Source organism: Cydia fagiglandana, chromosome 17 (assembly GCF_963556715.1).
Source record: "Cydia fagiglandana chromosome 17, ilCydFagi1.1, whole genome shotgun sequence".
In the NCBI taxonomy this organism is placed as follows: Eukaryota; Metazoa; Arthropoda; class Insecta; order Lepidoptera; family Tortricidae; genus Cydia; species Cydia fagiglandana.
The window spans coordinates 15,037,853-15,055,416 of NC_085948.1; the positions used below are offsets into that span (position 1 = coordinate 15,037,853).

General features: G+C 37.6%; 1 protein-coding gene across 1 annotated transcript in view; it reads left to right on the top strand.

Moving 5' to 3' along the window:
• LOC134672595 (neuropeptide CCHamide-1 receptor-like) overlaps positions 1-13,260 on the top strand; it is a 269,080-nt gene extending 255,820 nt beyond the window's left edge. The window contains exons 8-10 of the mRNA XM_063530546.1: positions 6,898-7,011; positions 12,686-12,928; positions 13,242-13,260. Of these exons, the coding sequence (XP_063386616.1) occupies positions 6,898-7,011; positions 12,686-12,746 (175 nt within the window). The 3' untranslated portion in view covers positions 12,747-12,928; positions 13,242-13,260. The remainder of the gene's footprint in view (positions 1-6,897; positions 7,012-12,685; positions 12,929-13,241) is intronic.
• The last annotated feature ends 4,304 nt before the right edge of the window (positions 13,261-17,564 follow it).

Consider the following 17,564-nt stretch of genomic DNA (forward strand, 5'->3'; position numbering starts at 1 on the left):
CCCCACCCCGATAAGGTGGGAAAAAATGGGCAATATTTACATGCAAATACTATTCCATCTGTTCCCTGCGGGGATAAATGGGATTACATCTGAAAATTGTGTGTTCCCATTTGTCCCCACCCCGAAAAGGTGGGAAAATTGGGAAATATTTACATGCAAAGCCTATTCCATCTGTTCCCTGCGGGGATAAATGGGATTACATCTGAAAATTGTGTGTTCCTATTTGTCCCCACCCCGAAAAGGTGGGAAAATTGGGAAATATTTACATGCAAAGCCTATTCCATCTGTTCCCTACGGGGATAAATGGGAATACATCCGAAAATTGTGTGTTCCCATTTGTCCCCACCCCGATAAGGTGGAAAAAATGGGAAATATTTACATGCAAATCCTATTCCATCTGTTCCCTACGGAGATAAATGGGAATACATCCGAAAATTGTGTGTTCCCATTTGTCCCCACCCTGATAAGGTGGAAAAAATGGGAAATATTTACATGCAAATCCTATTCCATCTGTTCCCTGCGAGGATAAATGGGATTACGTCCGAAAATTGTGTGTTCCCATTTGTCCCCACCCCGATAAGGTGGGAAAAAATGGGAAATATTTACATGCAAATACTATTCCATTTGTTCCCTGTGTGGATAAATGGGATTACATCTGAAAATTGTATCTTCCCATTTGTCCCCACCCCGAAAAGGTGGGAAAATTGGGAAATATTTACATGCAAATCCTATTCCATCTGTTCCCTACGGGGATAAATGGGAATACATCTGAAAATTGTGTGTTCCCATTTGTCCCCACCCCGATAAGGTGGAATAAATGGGAAATATTTACATGCAAATCTTATTCCATCTGTTTCCTGCGAGGATAAATGATAAATGGGATTACATCCGAAAATTGTGTGTTCCCATTTGTCCCCAGCCCGATAAGGGGGGAAAAAATGGGAAATATTTGCTTTCAAATCCTATTCCATCTGTTCCCTGCGGGAATAAATGGGAATACATCCAAAAATTGTGTGTTCCCATTTGTCCCCGCCCCGAAAAGGTGGGAAATATTTACATGCAAATCCTATTCCATTTACGTACAAAAATGTCCCCCTGTCAACTTTCAATCGAGATTTAATCGATAATTTATTCGATTAATATTCAGATTAATGCAATTTCAATCTATGTTAGGTCGACTAAATTAATCGCGATTAAAATATGAGGATTAACTTTTTTTTATTCCACGGCATGGCTCTTACACTTTGAGAATATCTGAAAACGAATGAACACAAGGAGCCATTTTGCAAATCCAGTAACTTTGTTATTACTTTTGACAGCGCGTGTCATGTGTCAACACAGAGTCGACACAAAGTCGAAACATTTGCGACTACTTTGTGACTGCAATATTTCTCAGCCTTAAACCATATTTATACATCATAATTAACAAGTTTCGTAGTATGTAAAGCGTTATTTCTGTTATTTAAGTATAGTATACGCATCGAAGTACTAAAAATGCATCAAATAATATAGTTATGAACACAGGCACTGAGAAGTAAACAATTTCATTTCCGGCTAAACTAAAACAATGTGGTGGCGCGTTGATTATATTACACTTAGTTTATCAAATCACTCGAGCAGTTTAAATATGTAATATTTTTTTAGAATTTGCATATCGTCATCTGCGTTAGTGGCATCCTTTAGCCACTGAAGACGCTCAGGCGAGACAGGTAACGACTTCGTTAACAAGTTGACGTGGACTACTATGTCCTCATCAAGCTCATCAACACTAGTCTCAGATAATGCAGCTCTAGATAGAGTGTCTGCAATGAACATGAGTGTACCTTTTTTGTATATGACATTGAGACTATATGCTTGAATTTTTAGCATCATTCTCTGCAAGCGTGTAGGTACCTCTGCAAGTGGTTTATTAAAAAGTGTTATTAACGGCCGGTGATCAGTTTCGACAGTAACTGTTTGGCCATAAATAAATTGATGAAATCGGACACATGCGAAGACTATAGCATAAAGTTCTTTCTCAATCTGAGCCATTCTTTGCTGAGTTGCTGTTAAGGTCTTAGACGAATAATATATCGGATGGTTATTTTGCAGTAAGACTGCACCGACAGCTTTACTGCTTGAATCTACCGAAAGAACTATCGGGACTTTCACATCAAAATGCGCTAGGACTGGCGCATGACAAATTAGATTTTTAAGACGTTTGAATACTGTCTCATAGTTTTCATTCCATGTAAAAACATTGTCTTTTTTTAAGAGATCCCTCAGAGGGGCTACTTCCTCGGCTAGATTTTTTATAAACAGACCTAAATAATTAATCATGCCTAAAAACCTTTGTAGGTCCTTAGTACATGTAGGTGACGGCATTTCTGTTATGGCTCTAATCTTTTCATTATCAGGTTTGACACCTTCGGCTGTAAAAATATGACCTAAGTATTTGACATTTGTGACCGAAAATGTGCACTTGGCTTTATTAAATTTTATATTTAATTGCTGTGCTCTCTCAAAGACCATGGTTAAACGTTCATTATGCTCATTTATTGACTTGCCAGACACTAATATATCATCACTATATACTGTGACACCCGGTATATCACTAAAAGCTTCAGTCATCACTCTGTGAAAATACTCTGGGGCACAGCTTACCCCAAACGGCAAACGTTTGAACCTGTACCTACCGAAAGGCGTATTGAAAGTTGTCAGATATGAGCTTTCTTCATTAAGACGACACATCCAAAAACCACTGCTAGCATCCAAAGTGGAGTAATATTTAGCTCCAACCACTTTGGAACGTACCATGTCAACAGTTGGTATAGGATAGTGACTACGACAAATGGCTTGATTTAAATGTCTAGGGTCAATACATACCCTAAGCTGACCATTCTTCTTTTCTACAAGAATTAAAGAACTTACCCATTTAGTTGGCTCTGTGACTTTGGCGATGACATCCATCTGCTCCATCTTATCCAATTCCTGTTGGAGTTTGGGATACAGTGCGAATGGCACCTTTCTAGGCGCATCTACTCTGGGCGGCACATTTGGATCGACTGTTATGGTGCACTCGCCCGGTAGACAGCCTAAACCGACAAAAACATCGCTATATTTAGTCAACAAGCTTTTTATACACTTATCCTTTGACTGTGTGTTTGACATTTCATTACTGTTGGTTTCACTGACTGACCTGACTTATTTTGACATTCCTTATCTACATTTTGACTTACTTCAGACTCAATACAATATATCCTTTTTACTAGACCCAGTTGACGGCATGTTACTCTTCCTAAGCGGGCCACTCACACACCTGCCGCAGGGGCAATATTGGAATTGGACCCTTAATTGCCTCCTTAATTGTTATGTGTGTAGAGAAGCAGGGGCAATATTTAGATTGGGCCTGCAGCAGGGCGGCAGGGGCGCCAGACCTTCCTAGCTCCCTAGATTGTATCAACCGCCCTGCTAGGTTGTTACATGTGTAGTACGATTGGGGCAATTTCAGTCAGTTCATTGGCGACTACCGAACCAAACGGAGGTCACTTGTCACAATGAATAAAGAATGTGAAATTTGGACACGGATAATAGATGTATATAAAGGCCGGCCCCACATGTGGGATAAAAAATACAAAAAATATTTTTTATTCTCAGCGCGAATTCTATACTGACAGTTTAAAATAAAGAGCCAAGTACGCCAAATTAAAATAAAGAGGTCTTAAAATTCTGCTGTTGGCATTGTAAACCTGAAAATCAATGAATAAATAATGTTTATTTTCACCTCAGCAGCTCGAACAAGGGTACTTTGCTTCTTAAAAACAGTGAGCAAAATGCGATTTTGCTCACTGAGTCATTTTGTCTCACTCAGTGAGCAAAATCGCATTTTGCTCACTTAGTGAGACAGTATGAGTGAGCAAAATGCGATTTTGCTCACTGAGTGAGACAAAATGTCATTCAAGTGACTTTTATAGTCAAATGTCATTTAAACATGCGGGGTCTAATACAAGTTCGATATACTTGGGTTCTATTATCTCTGTCCCTCTAGGTATGTTCTCACTGCTTAGGGTGAAAAATTTTGTGTACTACACGAGATCAAAGTTATTTACATCTCGTGCGCTTTTGAATCCCTTACTACGCTCAAGATTCTAAATTAGATTCACTCGCTACGCTCGTGAATCTATTATAGAATCTTTCGCTTGCACGGGACTCAAAATAAGCAGTCGAAGAAATATAAAACTTTGATCTCTTGTTGTACAAATAACTATTTTAACACAGGAGCCATTCTCGTCGACGTGCGTTCAGTGGGACTATCACTTACACACTGAGTGGCAGGCTAGTGTGTAGAAAACAGCCTAAAATTGCTCCGACCGCCGTGCGACCGGTATTGCCCCTGCGGCAGGTGTGTGAGTGGCCCGCTTATATGACTGTAGGTGAAGTTACATTTGCAATTACAAAAGTTATAGGTCTTGTTACACACGCATTATTTACCGACAGTTTACATAAAAATGTTTGTTCACCCAAAATTTCAATACTATGACTACCATACGCTGTAATCCTTGTCTGAGACTTGTCTAACTTTGTCTTGAGGTTGAGACTGTTGTAATCTTCTATATTCATTACATCTACACCGCTCCCGGTGTCTATAAGACAATTGACATCGACATCATTTATGGTTACCTTGATTGACCATTCTGTTTCAGATTCTGTGCTTGCCCTGATGTGTCCTATGAAGAAATCCGATGATGTAGCACCGACCTCTGGTTCTTCCATTGTTTCAACATAGTGTACTCGATTGCCTGATCTGCACATTCTTTTGTAATGACCTATTTTGTGGCAATTCAGGCATTCTACAGTAGCAGCTGGACACTTATATCTATGAACTTGACCACATTTACCACACAACGGCTGACTTTGTTGACCTGACTGTACTTGCCTTTGCTGACTTGACTGTTGTGACCTGGGCTGACTTTGTTGTGAATGTGAGCGTTGTGGTCGTTGACTTGAAGACGTATATTTTGCTGGCGTTCGTGACCTACACTTGTTCATATACAAAACGCTTGGCTCTTGCATGGTTTGCACATGTTTCTTGGCTGCAACTAGGCCCTTTGCTACTTGCAGTGCTGCATCTAGAGTCAAATCGTCTTGAATAAGTAATTTTTCCTGCACATAGTTATACTTACTGTTCATATTACATATAAACATCGACTTGATCAGTGTATCTTGTAAGGTTGAGAATTTACAAGTTTGACTTTTTGCCCTCAGGTTAGTCACAAACTCGTCCAGGGTTTCTTCTTCGCCTTGCTTGTAGGTGAAAAAATTGTGACATTCATATGTCAAGTTAGTCTTTGGAATGAAATAATCATTGAACAGTTTTAATAGGTCGTCGTATTTGATTTTTTCTTCATCCTTTTCGAATGAATTAAAAATCTCAACGCCACGTTCGCCGATTAGATGTAAAAATAACGCGACTTTGCGCGTCTCCGACTCTTCGTCCAACGATGACGCACGGAGATATAATTTAAATGACTGGACCCATTTTTTATAGTTCTCCGCCATATTGCCTGTCGTGCACATAGGAGCGCACCCAAGGATTCCATGTTTTCCTTTTATTTTCGCTGGGACGACTTCGTCCGACATTTTAAATGACTTTATTTAGTTCTTCATCACTTCTGACACCATGTAGTGATATGAATAAATAGACTTTCAAATTGAATATAACGACTTTAATTAAGAGATCATTATAAGACCGAGACATGAGAGAATAGACAAAACATAGAGCATGTGTAATAGATAAACTAGAGTCTTAGTATAGTATGAACATCAGTGATACCATCACAACATTCCCCATAATAATTTAAGTCCTATTGTAATATAAATGCAAACAATATATAATTACGTCTTGTAATCCGTTTTAGAGATGGCGTATTAATGTCACTTATTTTTATTAAAGCATTTTTCCATCTGACAGTTTCCATTTGACAGGAACGAAATGAACGAATGAACGAATGATTTTGGCATAAAGTAGTCGCAAACCCGAAACAATGTGTGCACACGGCGACCACACTTTATGTCACTTTGTGTCATGTGTCGACCCTTCCCCATTTCTGGTAACTGTGTCGACACGGCGACGACTCTGCGACTGGAATTGTGACCGAAACAGACGGTGTCGACACAAGATGTGTCAACACCGCGTCGTAACGGCGACTAGAAATGGTTGTATGGGCTGTATCAGATGACGCAAACAACGTTTTAGGGTTCCGTACCCAGAGGGTCAAAACGGGACCCTATTGTGCTATTACTAAGACTCCGCTGTCCGTCGGTCTGTCTGTCACCAGGCTATATCTCATGAACCGTGATAGCTAGGCAGTTGAAATTTTCAGAGATGATGTATTTTTCTATTACCGTTGTAACAACAAATACTAAAAACAAATAAAATAAATATCTCAGTGGGACTCCCATACAGCACACGTGATTTTTTGCCGTTTTTGCGTAATGGTACGAAACAGTTTGTGCGCGAGTCCGACTCGCACTTGGCCTGTTTTTTTCTTATTTGCGTTCGTGTTGAGTTCTGACTACTTACTATCCTTATGAAGCAATAGCTTGCCATTCAGTCCAAGGACATAATATATGGACGTCTAGTCTAGTCACTAGTGTTACTAAATGGCTACGTTTACCTAGGCAATATGTAAAAGATGTCAACAGTATTAATTAGGGTACTATAGTGACAGTGAAGCTAGGGGTTGTGGATTGAGAGCCCTTAAAGCAATTCAAATTATTCTACAGTAGTTTAAACAAAATACACCCTTTTTATGACCCTGAAATATACCCTGCTGAGACGCAAAACAAATTGATTTTCTTTTAAAATTGGATAACTTGAATATATACCTATATTACCTAAAATATTATTTGTTCTAGATACCTGTTGTGCCGCGGCGGCTCGGCCCGGGGCACTCGGGGCTCCATGTCTCTCTCCACGTCGCGGAGACTGACCTCCAGCAGGAAGACCAACATCAGCATGGTGCCTAGGACGTAAGTATCGAACTAACCTCTCTCTGGTCGGTCCCTTATGTCTGAGGATTGTGATCAGTATCAGGGACGTAAGTATCGAACTAACCTCTCTCTGGTCTGGTCGGTCCCTCATGTCTGAGGATCATGGTCCAGGGTTGCATCCGGAGCGGATGATCTGCCTCCACCGAGTGTCCAACGCGTCTATGACGACCGCACCACCACTAGACATCTTCACTTTTTGATCAGTTTTTTGTTCAGTTTATAATTTACGTAGCTATTTAACTGTTTTGTTATTCTATTATTGAAGTTCTTTGAGTCTGCAGCGTTAAAAAATATTGTTCCACCCACCAAGTTCAAATACCTATCAATTACTCGAAAATACTAGTTCATTTTAAAATTTACGTAGTTATTCCCAGCTTATTCATTGTTACTCTATTTTTGTAGTTCTTCAAAATCACCAAAGATTCAGAACAATGAAATCTATTCAAAGTTTAAATAACAATTTTAATAAATGTAAATAGTTAGGCGGTTTAACTTTGCAGATTATCAAATTAAAGTCAGACACTAAAGCCTCTATTTCGCAAAGACCTTTAAATTTGGGAACAAAAGAGAACTCAGGAGGCTGATTCTAATTTTAAGGCGCTCTTATATATTAAAAATCCCTGTAAAAGTCTGTAAATTACGGTTTCAAAATAGCGCATTTTACTATACTCCGTACCTTATTACAAAAGGCATAAGGTCTACCGATGGACAGTTAAGAGCGTCGCCGTTTGTAACTATCTTAATACAAAAGTCAACAACGAAAATAAATAATTACCTAATACGTCACATACCTATGACATGACATGAACAAACAAGGAAAGCTATATATAAAAGTGTTTTTTCTCTGTCTTCTCACAAACGAAAGTTTGACAGTTTTAATTCCTCAAAGGAGGTCAGTAGTTAACACTAAACTCGAAAGAGCATCTTTAAAAAAACATTAGGGGTCACTGACCTATCCCAGTAAATTGAGGTAGTGTGCGTGAGCTGCGTTTGTGCGTGAAATGGGGTAATTTGACAGAATCTGAAAATTTACCCTCCTCTACGCCCTCTTAATAATTTATTATAAGTAGCGGTACTGATAAGTAATTCCGCTACTCGATGCTAGATGACAATTACGAAAATAATACATAGTCTTTTCGGTACCAAAACCAAAGACTAACTTCGTATAAGATGAATAAAGTCTAAGGGAAAAACGTGCCTCGGAAATCAAGAAATAGTCATTCTCGCATAGATGGCGCACACACCTTTGGCCTATCCTCGGCTAGATAGCGTGACGACACCGTTTCATATTTCACAATTTTAACACATAGATATCAGTGAATGAGCATGGGTCAAAACAATATAAAAATAATAAAATAATTTATCCATATTATACATTTTTTTGATAATTTTATACGTTTTCATTTTGAGTTTTAGTTGTGTGTGGATAGATGGCAGTAAATTTACAGTGATACAAAATTTACTATGACAGGACCCCTCTATACTATCTCTTTGCCAAAACTGATGTATGGAGTGAGCATTCTATTCTTGCTATACTCGTATTTCTCTATGACGAAACTATGACGCGCATCAAGGTCGTAAAACAAGATCAAAACCTTAACAAATTGTCAAATCAGAATCGAAGTCCCTTGTCGATGCTTCGGAATATTCATTTGCAAAGTTTGAATTAGCTTAGCCTTTTCAACGAAAACATAATAATCCAGGGAGAGATGGCAGCTTTAGTGATATTTTGGGTGCGACATGATTGACTTAAACGCTAGACTAACCCTTTCGTAAATCTCTTTCAAAGTTTTAATATTAAATTACATCGCCCGGGGAATATACATAAGTAAATTTCGTAAATGTGAACACAACTTAAATAGACGTTAGCGCTGCTATGCTAAATTAGTACCTAAGGGAGCGCCAAAGGGCTGATTTAGACGACGCGAGAACTCGCATGCGACTTTCATACCATTGCGGGTTTTGATCGGTCGGTTGAATTGGACGTAACCGACAGTCCGCAATGTAACTAAAATCGCATGCGAGTTCGCGCGCCGTCTAAATCAGCCTTAAGTATATGTGTGGTGACAGCGAGTTATCTTAAATCCGTTTTATAATTGAGTTGAGGTGATAATTAATAAAATAAAATATAAAAATATTTGTTTGTGAAGTATGTACGAACACTAGCTGCACTGCCCTGCTGTTGCCCTAAACCATATATATTATATTACATTAAAAAGATAAGATAAAATTTTCATTACCTCGTAATTACTTACCCCTAGCCAGATTTAGGTACACAACTGAACTACGCGATCGTGCTTTCCCGCAAACTGCTATAGTGCGAAAAAGAAACTTATTTCCATCTCAAAGCATGTTGAAATAAAGTAAAATTCGTGACACAAGATTTTACCCGTAAAAATAAATAAGAGCTAAATAAATTTTAAATACTACTAGTAGTTCGCCCCGAACTGTGAACTCGCGGTTCGCCAAAAATATCAATTGAATGCAGTGCAGATGGGCATTTCGTAATTGATTCATGATTCCACTATTACTCGAAATTACTTTGTAATCTGATTACCGATTCCCAGATTACTTTGTAATCTAACAACACCGAATTACTAAGTACCTACAATTCCATTTGAGGAATCAGGAATCAATTTTTCGAATATTACAATTACTAGTAATTGGAATCAATGTCGATTCCTCATTACAGGAATAAATTACTTGATTCCTTTCAGATTACATTTCGTACTACTACTATCAAAAGTACATTTCGATAATAGATATAGATGTTGTTGACTTACTAGGTACCTACCTTGTTTGTAATACAGGAGTGCAGATTTCGAAAATGATGACCATGACCAATAAAACGACACCCATGACGACTTTTATGACATATATAGTGCATGGCCGCTATTTTGGAATCCAAAATGGTCATCATTTTCGAAATCTGCACCCCCTAAAACCTATAAAACGACACCCATGGCGACTTTTATGACATAGTGCATGGCCGCCATTTTGGATTCCAAAATGGTCATGATTTTCGAAATCTGCACCCCCTAAAACCTATAAAACGACACCCATGACGACTTTTATGACATAGTGCATGGCCGCCATTTTGGAATCCAAAATGGTCATCATTTTCGAAATCTGCGCCCCCTAAAACCTATAAAACGACACCCATGACGACTTATGACATAGTGCATGGCAGCCATTTTGGAATCCAAAATGGTCATAATTTTCGAAATCTGCGCCCCCTAAAACCTATAAAACGACACCCATGACGACTTTTATGACATAGTGCATGGCCGCCATTTTAGAATCCAAAATGGTCATCATTTTCGAAATCTGCGCCCCCTAAAACCTATAAAACGACACCCATGACGACTTTTATGACATAGTGAATGGCCGCCATTTTAGAATCCAAAATGGACATCATTTTCGAAATCTGCGCCCCCTAAAACCTATAAAACGACACCCATGACGACTTTTATGACATAGTGCATGGCCGCTATTTTGGAATCCAAAATGGTCATCATTTTCGAAATCTGCACCCCCTAAAACCTATAAAACGACACCCATGGCGACTTTTATGACATAGTGCATGGCCGCCATTTTGGATTCCAAAATGGTCATGATTTTCGAAATCTGCACCCCCTAAAACCTATAAAACGACACCCATGACGACTTTTATGACATAGTGCATGGCCGCCATTTTGGAATCCAAAATGGTCATCATTTTCGAAATCTGCGCCCCCTAAAACCTATAAAACGACACCCATGACGACTTATGACATAGTGCATGGCAGCCATTTTGGAATCCAAAATGGTCATAATTTTCGAAATCTGCGCCCCCTAAAACCTATAAAACGACACCCATGACGACTTTTATGACATAGTGCATGGCCGCCATTTTAGAATCCAAAATGGTCATCATTTTCGAAATCTGCGCCCCCTAAAACCTATAAAACGACACCCATGACGACTTTTATGACATAGTGAATGGCCGCCATTTTAGAATCCAAAATGGACATCATTTTCGAAATCTGCGCCCCCTAAAACCTATAAAACGACACCCATGACGACTTTTATGACATAGTGCATGGCCGCCATTTTAGAATCCAAAATGGTCATCATTTTCGAAATCTACGCCCCCTAAAACCTATAAAACGACACCCATGACGACTTTTATGACATAGTGCATGGCCGCCATTTTGGAATCCAAAATGGTCATCATTTTCGAAATCTGCGCCCCCAAAAACCTATAAAACGACATCCATGACGACTTTTATGACATAATGCATGGCCGCCATCTTGGATTTCAAAATTGTCATCATTTTTGAAAAAAATCTTAAATAAAAAAAAAAACAATGTTATAAATGTGTAACAAACCGAGCACTTTCATTTGACACCAAATTCGACCATACTTTCTTGCAATTAAAATGACCAGAATAGCAAGACCCCTCACAAATGGCTTTTTAGCATTTTAAGGTCTTCTAGCTCAATAACCTCTTGTTCGAGCCTGCTCAAAAATTAATGACTAAAATATAATGCCCTCGACTACACGTTTACCCAAGTTTATTGAAATTAGAACAAATTTACTTAGGTTCTTGAGTATCAAACTATCTTCTGACAGTTCAGCTTAAAAACATCGAAATGCCGGGACGTGCCGCTAGCCAGCCGCGTGATCCAAGTCGAATGTAAGAACTTCGCTTCGCTTCGCTCGCTCGTTCGAAAAGATCTTATTTAATATATCTTGTTCGTAGCCACGTACAGTAAATACTTAGTAACCAATGAGCTTGCAATACTCATTGCCTTCTTCAATTTGCATTCTTTTACGGCAGAAATAGGAGCTAAGGCAATGCATTCAAATAGGTTCCACCACATATGGACCGTTAACGGAGTGGAAAATAGCTGAAGACTAAATTGGAAACGTTGCATTGTATTGTATACCTGCATCGCCTTGTATTGTCTTGTATTTTATTCTATACATTGACTCAATTTTGCAGTGCTGTGGCATTGAATGGGAATGGGAATGAATTTCGATCTTCTGGATTACTATGAGTGAAGCGTGAGATGTTTATTTAAAGATTTTCGCCATTAAATGCGAGAGAAGTTGTTTTAAGTAGTAGAAAGATCAGTTAATGCCGATTTAGGTATTTACTTAAAAACTATTTACAAATTATAACAAAATTATACATTTTATGTTCAAACAATATCATTTACTGCCGATTTTTTTTCTATCGTGTTGCATATTATTGTTAAGAAATATCAGGAAAGACTGAACATTTTCTTTGTAGGCAGAGTCACTACTAAATACAGATGTAAGTATAGTGCATAATTGTTTTCCATCGTATTTGTCATGCTACTTTAGTTGACCTCAGTACTTTTTACCGAGACTGACTGAAATACCAAGACATGTTCGTACGAGTACGTTTCCGTGAAAATACGATGGAAAATTAATATGCACTACATCTGTAAGCGCCACTTGCACAGTCCCACTACCCCGGGGCTAAGCGGTTAATCCTGGAGTTACCATGGTTACCAGTATACAATTTGACACTGGGTTAGCGGTTTATCCGCTTAACCCCGGGTTAGTGGGACGGTGCAAGTGGCCCTAAGCTAGGAGGTCGATTAAATCTCATTTTGTAGTAATATAAAGATTTTATCCCAGGACCAGCGTCAACCGTGACAGCAGCATCCGCCTCATCAGCAACGGCTCCTCGAAGCTCTGAGGAAGGACCGGCCGGCCCCCGGCCAACAACAATCTGAGGAACGACTTCAAGAACTACTTCAAGAGCGACAGTCTCGCGCCATTCCCTAAATGTTGCGAGAACGAAAACGGGACGCATATAGAAACCAATGTGGATGCGAAAAGCAGCACCGAGAGCTTTTATATGCCTGCGGATTTTAGGAGGTCCAGATAAACGTCGTTGAAAAGGTTCCGGCGTTTGTTATAGATTTTTAAAATGTCCTAGGATAGTATGAACTATGGTCAGATTAGGTACTGGCAAATTGGAACCCGGAGTACACTAGCTAACCAAGTGAGCAAATGTTAAGAAATTACAGTGTATCGTACTTTAATTTTCAAGAACATCATGAGGCGTTCCTCTTGCGTTCCTCGCGTTAAAGAACTACTTCAAGAGCGACAGTCTCGCACCGTTCCCTAAATGTTGCGAGAACGAAAACGGGACGCATATAGAAACCAATGTGGATGTGGATTTTAGGAGGTCCATATAAATGTTGAAAATGCCGAGATTGTCCTTTTTATAGTTTCCGGGCTTTGTTACAGATTTTTTTAATGTGTTAGGATATTCAAATATTCAAATACTGGCAAAAGAGAACACGAACACACTAAGAGTCCCGGCCTTTTACTAAAAAATCCGGGAACACTGTACATCCTCTTTATAGTCTTCGGATTTTTTATTAATTTTATTTATTTTGAAGTATCTTAAGAGAACAATATGAACAATATGAACAATAGTTAGGTTCTGGCATAGGCATTGAAAATTGAAACCCGGTTTGATGCTAAACAAGTTACCGTAGTAGGGTTAAAGCAAGTATCTCGAACATCATAATAAAATTATGGATGTATCTTTCGAAATTATAACTTATCCTATTTTACATTACTCTCATCGTTTATAAGAAAAACAAGTAGGTATAATAACTATACTGGGTCGCTAAAAGAGTCTAAAGGACCTCTCGACGGGAACCTAATCCACACTGAGAGAAAAGGATAACAAAAACACACTTAGAAAACTAATAGGAACAAATTGACTTTTGCAATTTCTATTAGTTCTTGCAATTTCTATTATCTGTTTGTTGAAATTAGATTTAGGATTACTGAGCTGTTTGTAGAAATAAATAAACTTTACAGAAATAGTGAAACGTCTATAATTATTACTAAACATGATTTTTTTCCCCAGTACAGAACTGTTTTTTAATTCCTGGTTTAGTTTACTAATGATTTTTCTCTCAGTGCACACTAGGTAATAGGTACTATTAGTATGTTGCTCTCCAGTTCTATTATACCTATAGATTGTAAATATGTATAATATATGCTAAATATAAATATATACAAATCGCAATGTTAACAAGCTATAACTTCTAGAAATATTACATTAATGTATATAACTATTTCTAAGTTCTGTTGTAAACTATTGTAAACGAGACAACTTTTTAAATACCTACGGTAGGTATTTCCTACCTATATGTAACTTTTTGTACATAAATGCTCTAAAAAATCCTATATACTCAACGGAATCAATTCGGCAGCTAAGATTACCTTATTATAAATATATCATAAGAATACTGATTTAAGCTTTCACGATTTTTAAACATCATTAAATTGTACAACGGGACTTAATCGCGTATTTAAGTTTGAAGATATACCTCCACTAAACTTAAATACGCGATTCCTAAAGCAGGCGTGTCTCACTCCGCGATTTCGTCGCTTTGCTACAGGTAGCTAAAAGTACATCCGTTCGACCCCAATTTTGGGGTTTGCCATAAGCCGCGCGTGGCGCTGTCGCCACCTAGCGGCCATATCTGTCCTGATCCTGATCGTAACAGACGCGTTTTGTTAGAAAGTGAGTCTTCTGTACCTAGTAGGTACTATTATTTATTCTGTGCCTAAAGTAAAGTATATATTTCGTTCCTACCTTACCGGTATCTTATACAACACATTGTAAATGTTACAACATTTATTAATATTACAACTAAGTATAAAGTAAGAAAATGTACTAAAATTAAATATAAGTAGGTATTGTGTATGTAGATATTTTTGATGGTCTAACTTTGTAAATATGTATGACTTATTTAATTTTAAGTACGTTTATCAATCCTGTAATGTCCGGTTTATAATGTATATAGAAGAATATTTATAGCCCCAATCATCATGCAAATCGTCACTACTTTGAAAAAAACTCGTATCTTCTTCTGTCTATCAAAAGAAAAATGTGGTAACTAATGTATGGGATGCGTACAGAGTTACTGCGTTTTAACTCTGGGTAGCAGTGCGAGATACGAGATTTTTTCAAAGTAGTGACGAAATGTGATATTGAGCAAAATATATTATGTTATGTTGAGACGAGTTCATTCATTTCTTTTTACTTACATATAGGCAAAACAACATTAGAATTAAGTAATTTAAAAGTATATAAAATAAGAACGTATGTTATGTTGAATATTTTATATATTTATCTAACGGTTGTGTTCTGTATGATAGATTTTATAAACATAGGAACGATTGCGCTTAAAGGCATAAGTTTTTTTAGGAATACATTAAAGTTAACCAAGATGCTGTCGTGTTGGTAAACGGATGCCCACTATTTTTGTTACACCGTGTATATTTTAACTTATTTGAATATATTTGACTGTGTATGATACACTTGGTGAACAGTTAAAATCAATGCTAACCCCAAAATGTTAACATACATACCTACATAATTATGTATTTGATTCGTGACAGTCTGGCAGTGTTTTTGGCTTGAGCTTTAAGTTTTTATGTAGCAAATTCGTGGAAAATGCAAATATTAAGAATTGGGTTTGAATTAAGGTAAGGTGGAGTAAGACTATCACTGGTTTATGCGTCGTTGGACTAAAAGTAAATATGGCGATGTATAAAAATGTCTACATATAAAATAAAAATTGGTCCGAGTATTAGAAAGCCAATACTTCAAAATGTTTAAGTCTTATCAAGTCGGAATATAAAAATGACTACTTTCAAAGTATACAAATGTCTAAGTCTTATCAAGTCGGAATATAAAAATGACTACTTTCTTTACATAGGTCCAGGATAATAATAATACATATACGGAACAAATTCATCCCCTCGTAAAATTATATACGCCCGAACTTATGTAAGTGGACATTTTTATACATCGTCATATTTACTTTTAGTCTAGTGCCGCAACATATTTATATTTGGTCTAATATACAGATGCACATTTTTATACTTCGTCGAAATTATATACGCACGAACTTATGCAAGTAGACATTTTTATACATCGCTATATTTACTTTTAGTCCAACGACGCATAAACCCTATCACTGGGGTTGGGGTAAGACTATCACTTGTATGTATGGAATCCTCAAACTGCTTGCCTTGCCCCGAGCAAAATAAGCTATAGTCTTACCCCACCTTACCTTAGACAGGCGTGTCTCACTCCGCGATTTCATCGCTTAGCTACAGGTAGCTAAAAGTACATCCGTTCGGCCCCAATTTTGGGGTTTGCCATAAGCCGCGCGTGGCGCTGTCGCCACCTAGCGGCCATATCTGTGCTGATCGTAACAGACGCGTTTTGTTAGGTAGTGAGTCTTCTGTACCTAGTACTATTATTTATTCTGTGCCTTAGATTCATACAAACAGAATACAGTTTGTTTAAGTTCCTCAAAGTTTCCTTCATCCAATTTTGGTATTAACACAAAGTCACAAGCAATTAATACACGTCAAGTAGTCGATATGCAAATGTTTTAATCCGAAATTTCCAGGTAATCGTTCTAAGTTCTGCAATCAATCATGTGACTCTAAACTGCTATCGATGTGATTGACTTTGAAGGGTGAATTTAAAATTCCTCAATATGACTAAGAGAAATGCACCCGTTTTAAAGGAAAAGCAAATGCCATGAAAAACTGGTGTGGTGAAAATATTTAAGTACCTATATGTGGCGTTCCACGGAAAAATGTACCTTGTGGCGGCCGGCGTTTACGTCGCATAGCGGCACAATAATATTGGAGCGGCGTTAATAATAGCGTAAGCACCAACCGCCATAAGGTATCTTTACCGTGGGACTTCACATATTAGCACAAAGTGACACTTCAGGATAAGTGTGTATTTATAGATGTACATATCTTGTTAAGATAAAATAACTAATTATGTTCTATGTTCAAGTTCCATGTATTTTATAGGTATAGATTGTACTAAAGTGAACTAATGTACAAATGTCGTGCATAATTGTTTTCCATCGTATTTTCTCGAAAACGTTCGTATTTGTCATGCTAGTTCAGTTAACCTCAGCACTTTTTGTACAGAGATTGACTGAAATACCAAGACATAATCGTACGTTTCCGTGAAAATACGATGGAAAATAATTATGCACTACATCTCTAAATATTTAATACTAATCATGAAGTAAATAAAGGATACTGAACTGATAATTTACGTGTCTTTTTATACCTACCCACGTTTCCTAATTTTATTCGTAATCCAGGAAAACCTACTAAAAATCATTAATTTAAATCTTAATAAAATGAGATTAAGTATTTACTTTTATTGCCAAAAATGAGTAAAAACATTTCGGATACCTAAGTATTTGATTGAAATCTCCAGAGAGTCTAGGATTCCATATCTACTGCGCTGCTGGTGCAAATATCTTCATAACGAGCCATATCAATATCACACTTTCATGTCTGGGCGTGTGTGCGTTTTTATCAAGCTGTGTAACCTATACGAGTACAGTCGACTACATTTTAGCACTCTGTACATTTTTTCCATAGACATTTATATACCTAAGTATAAATGTACTTAATGTAAGTACTTATCAACATCTTC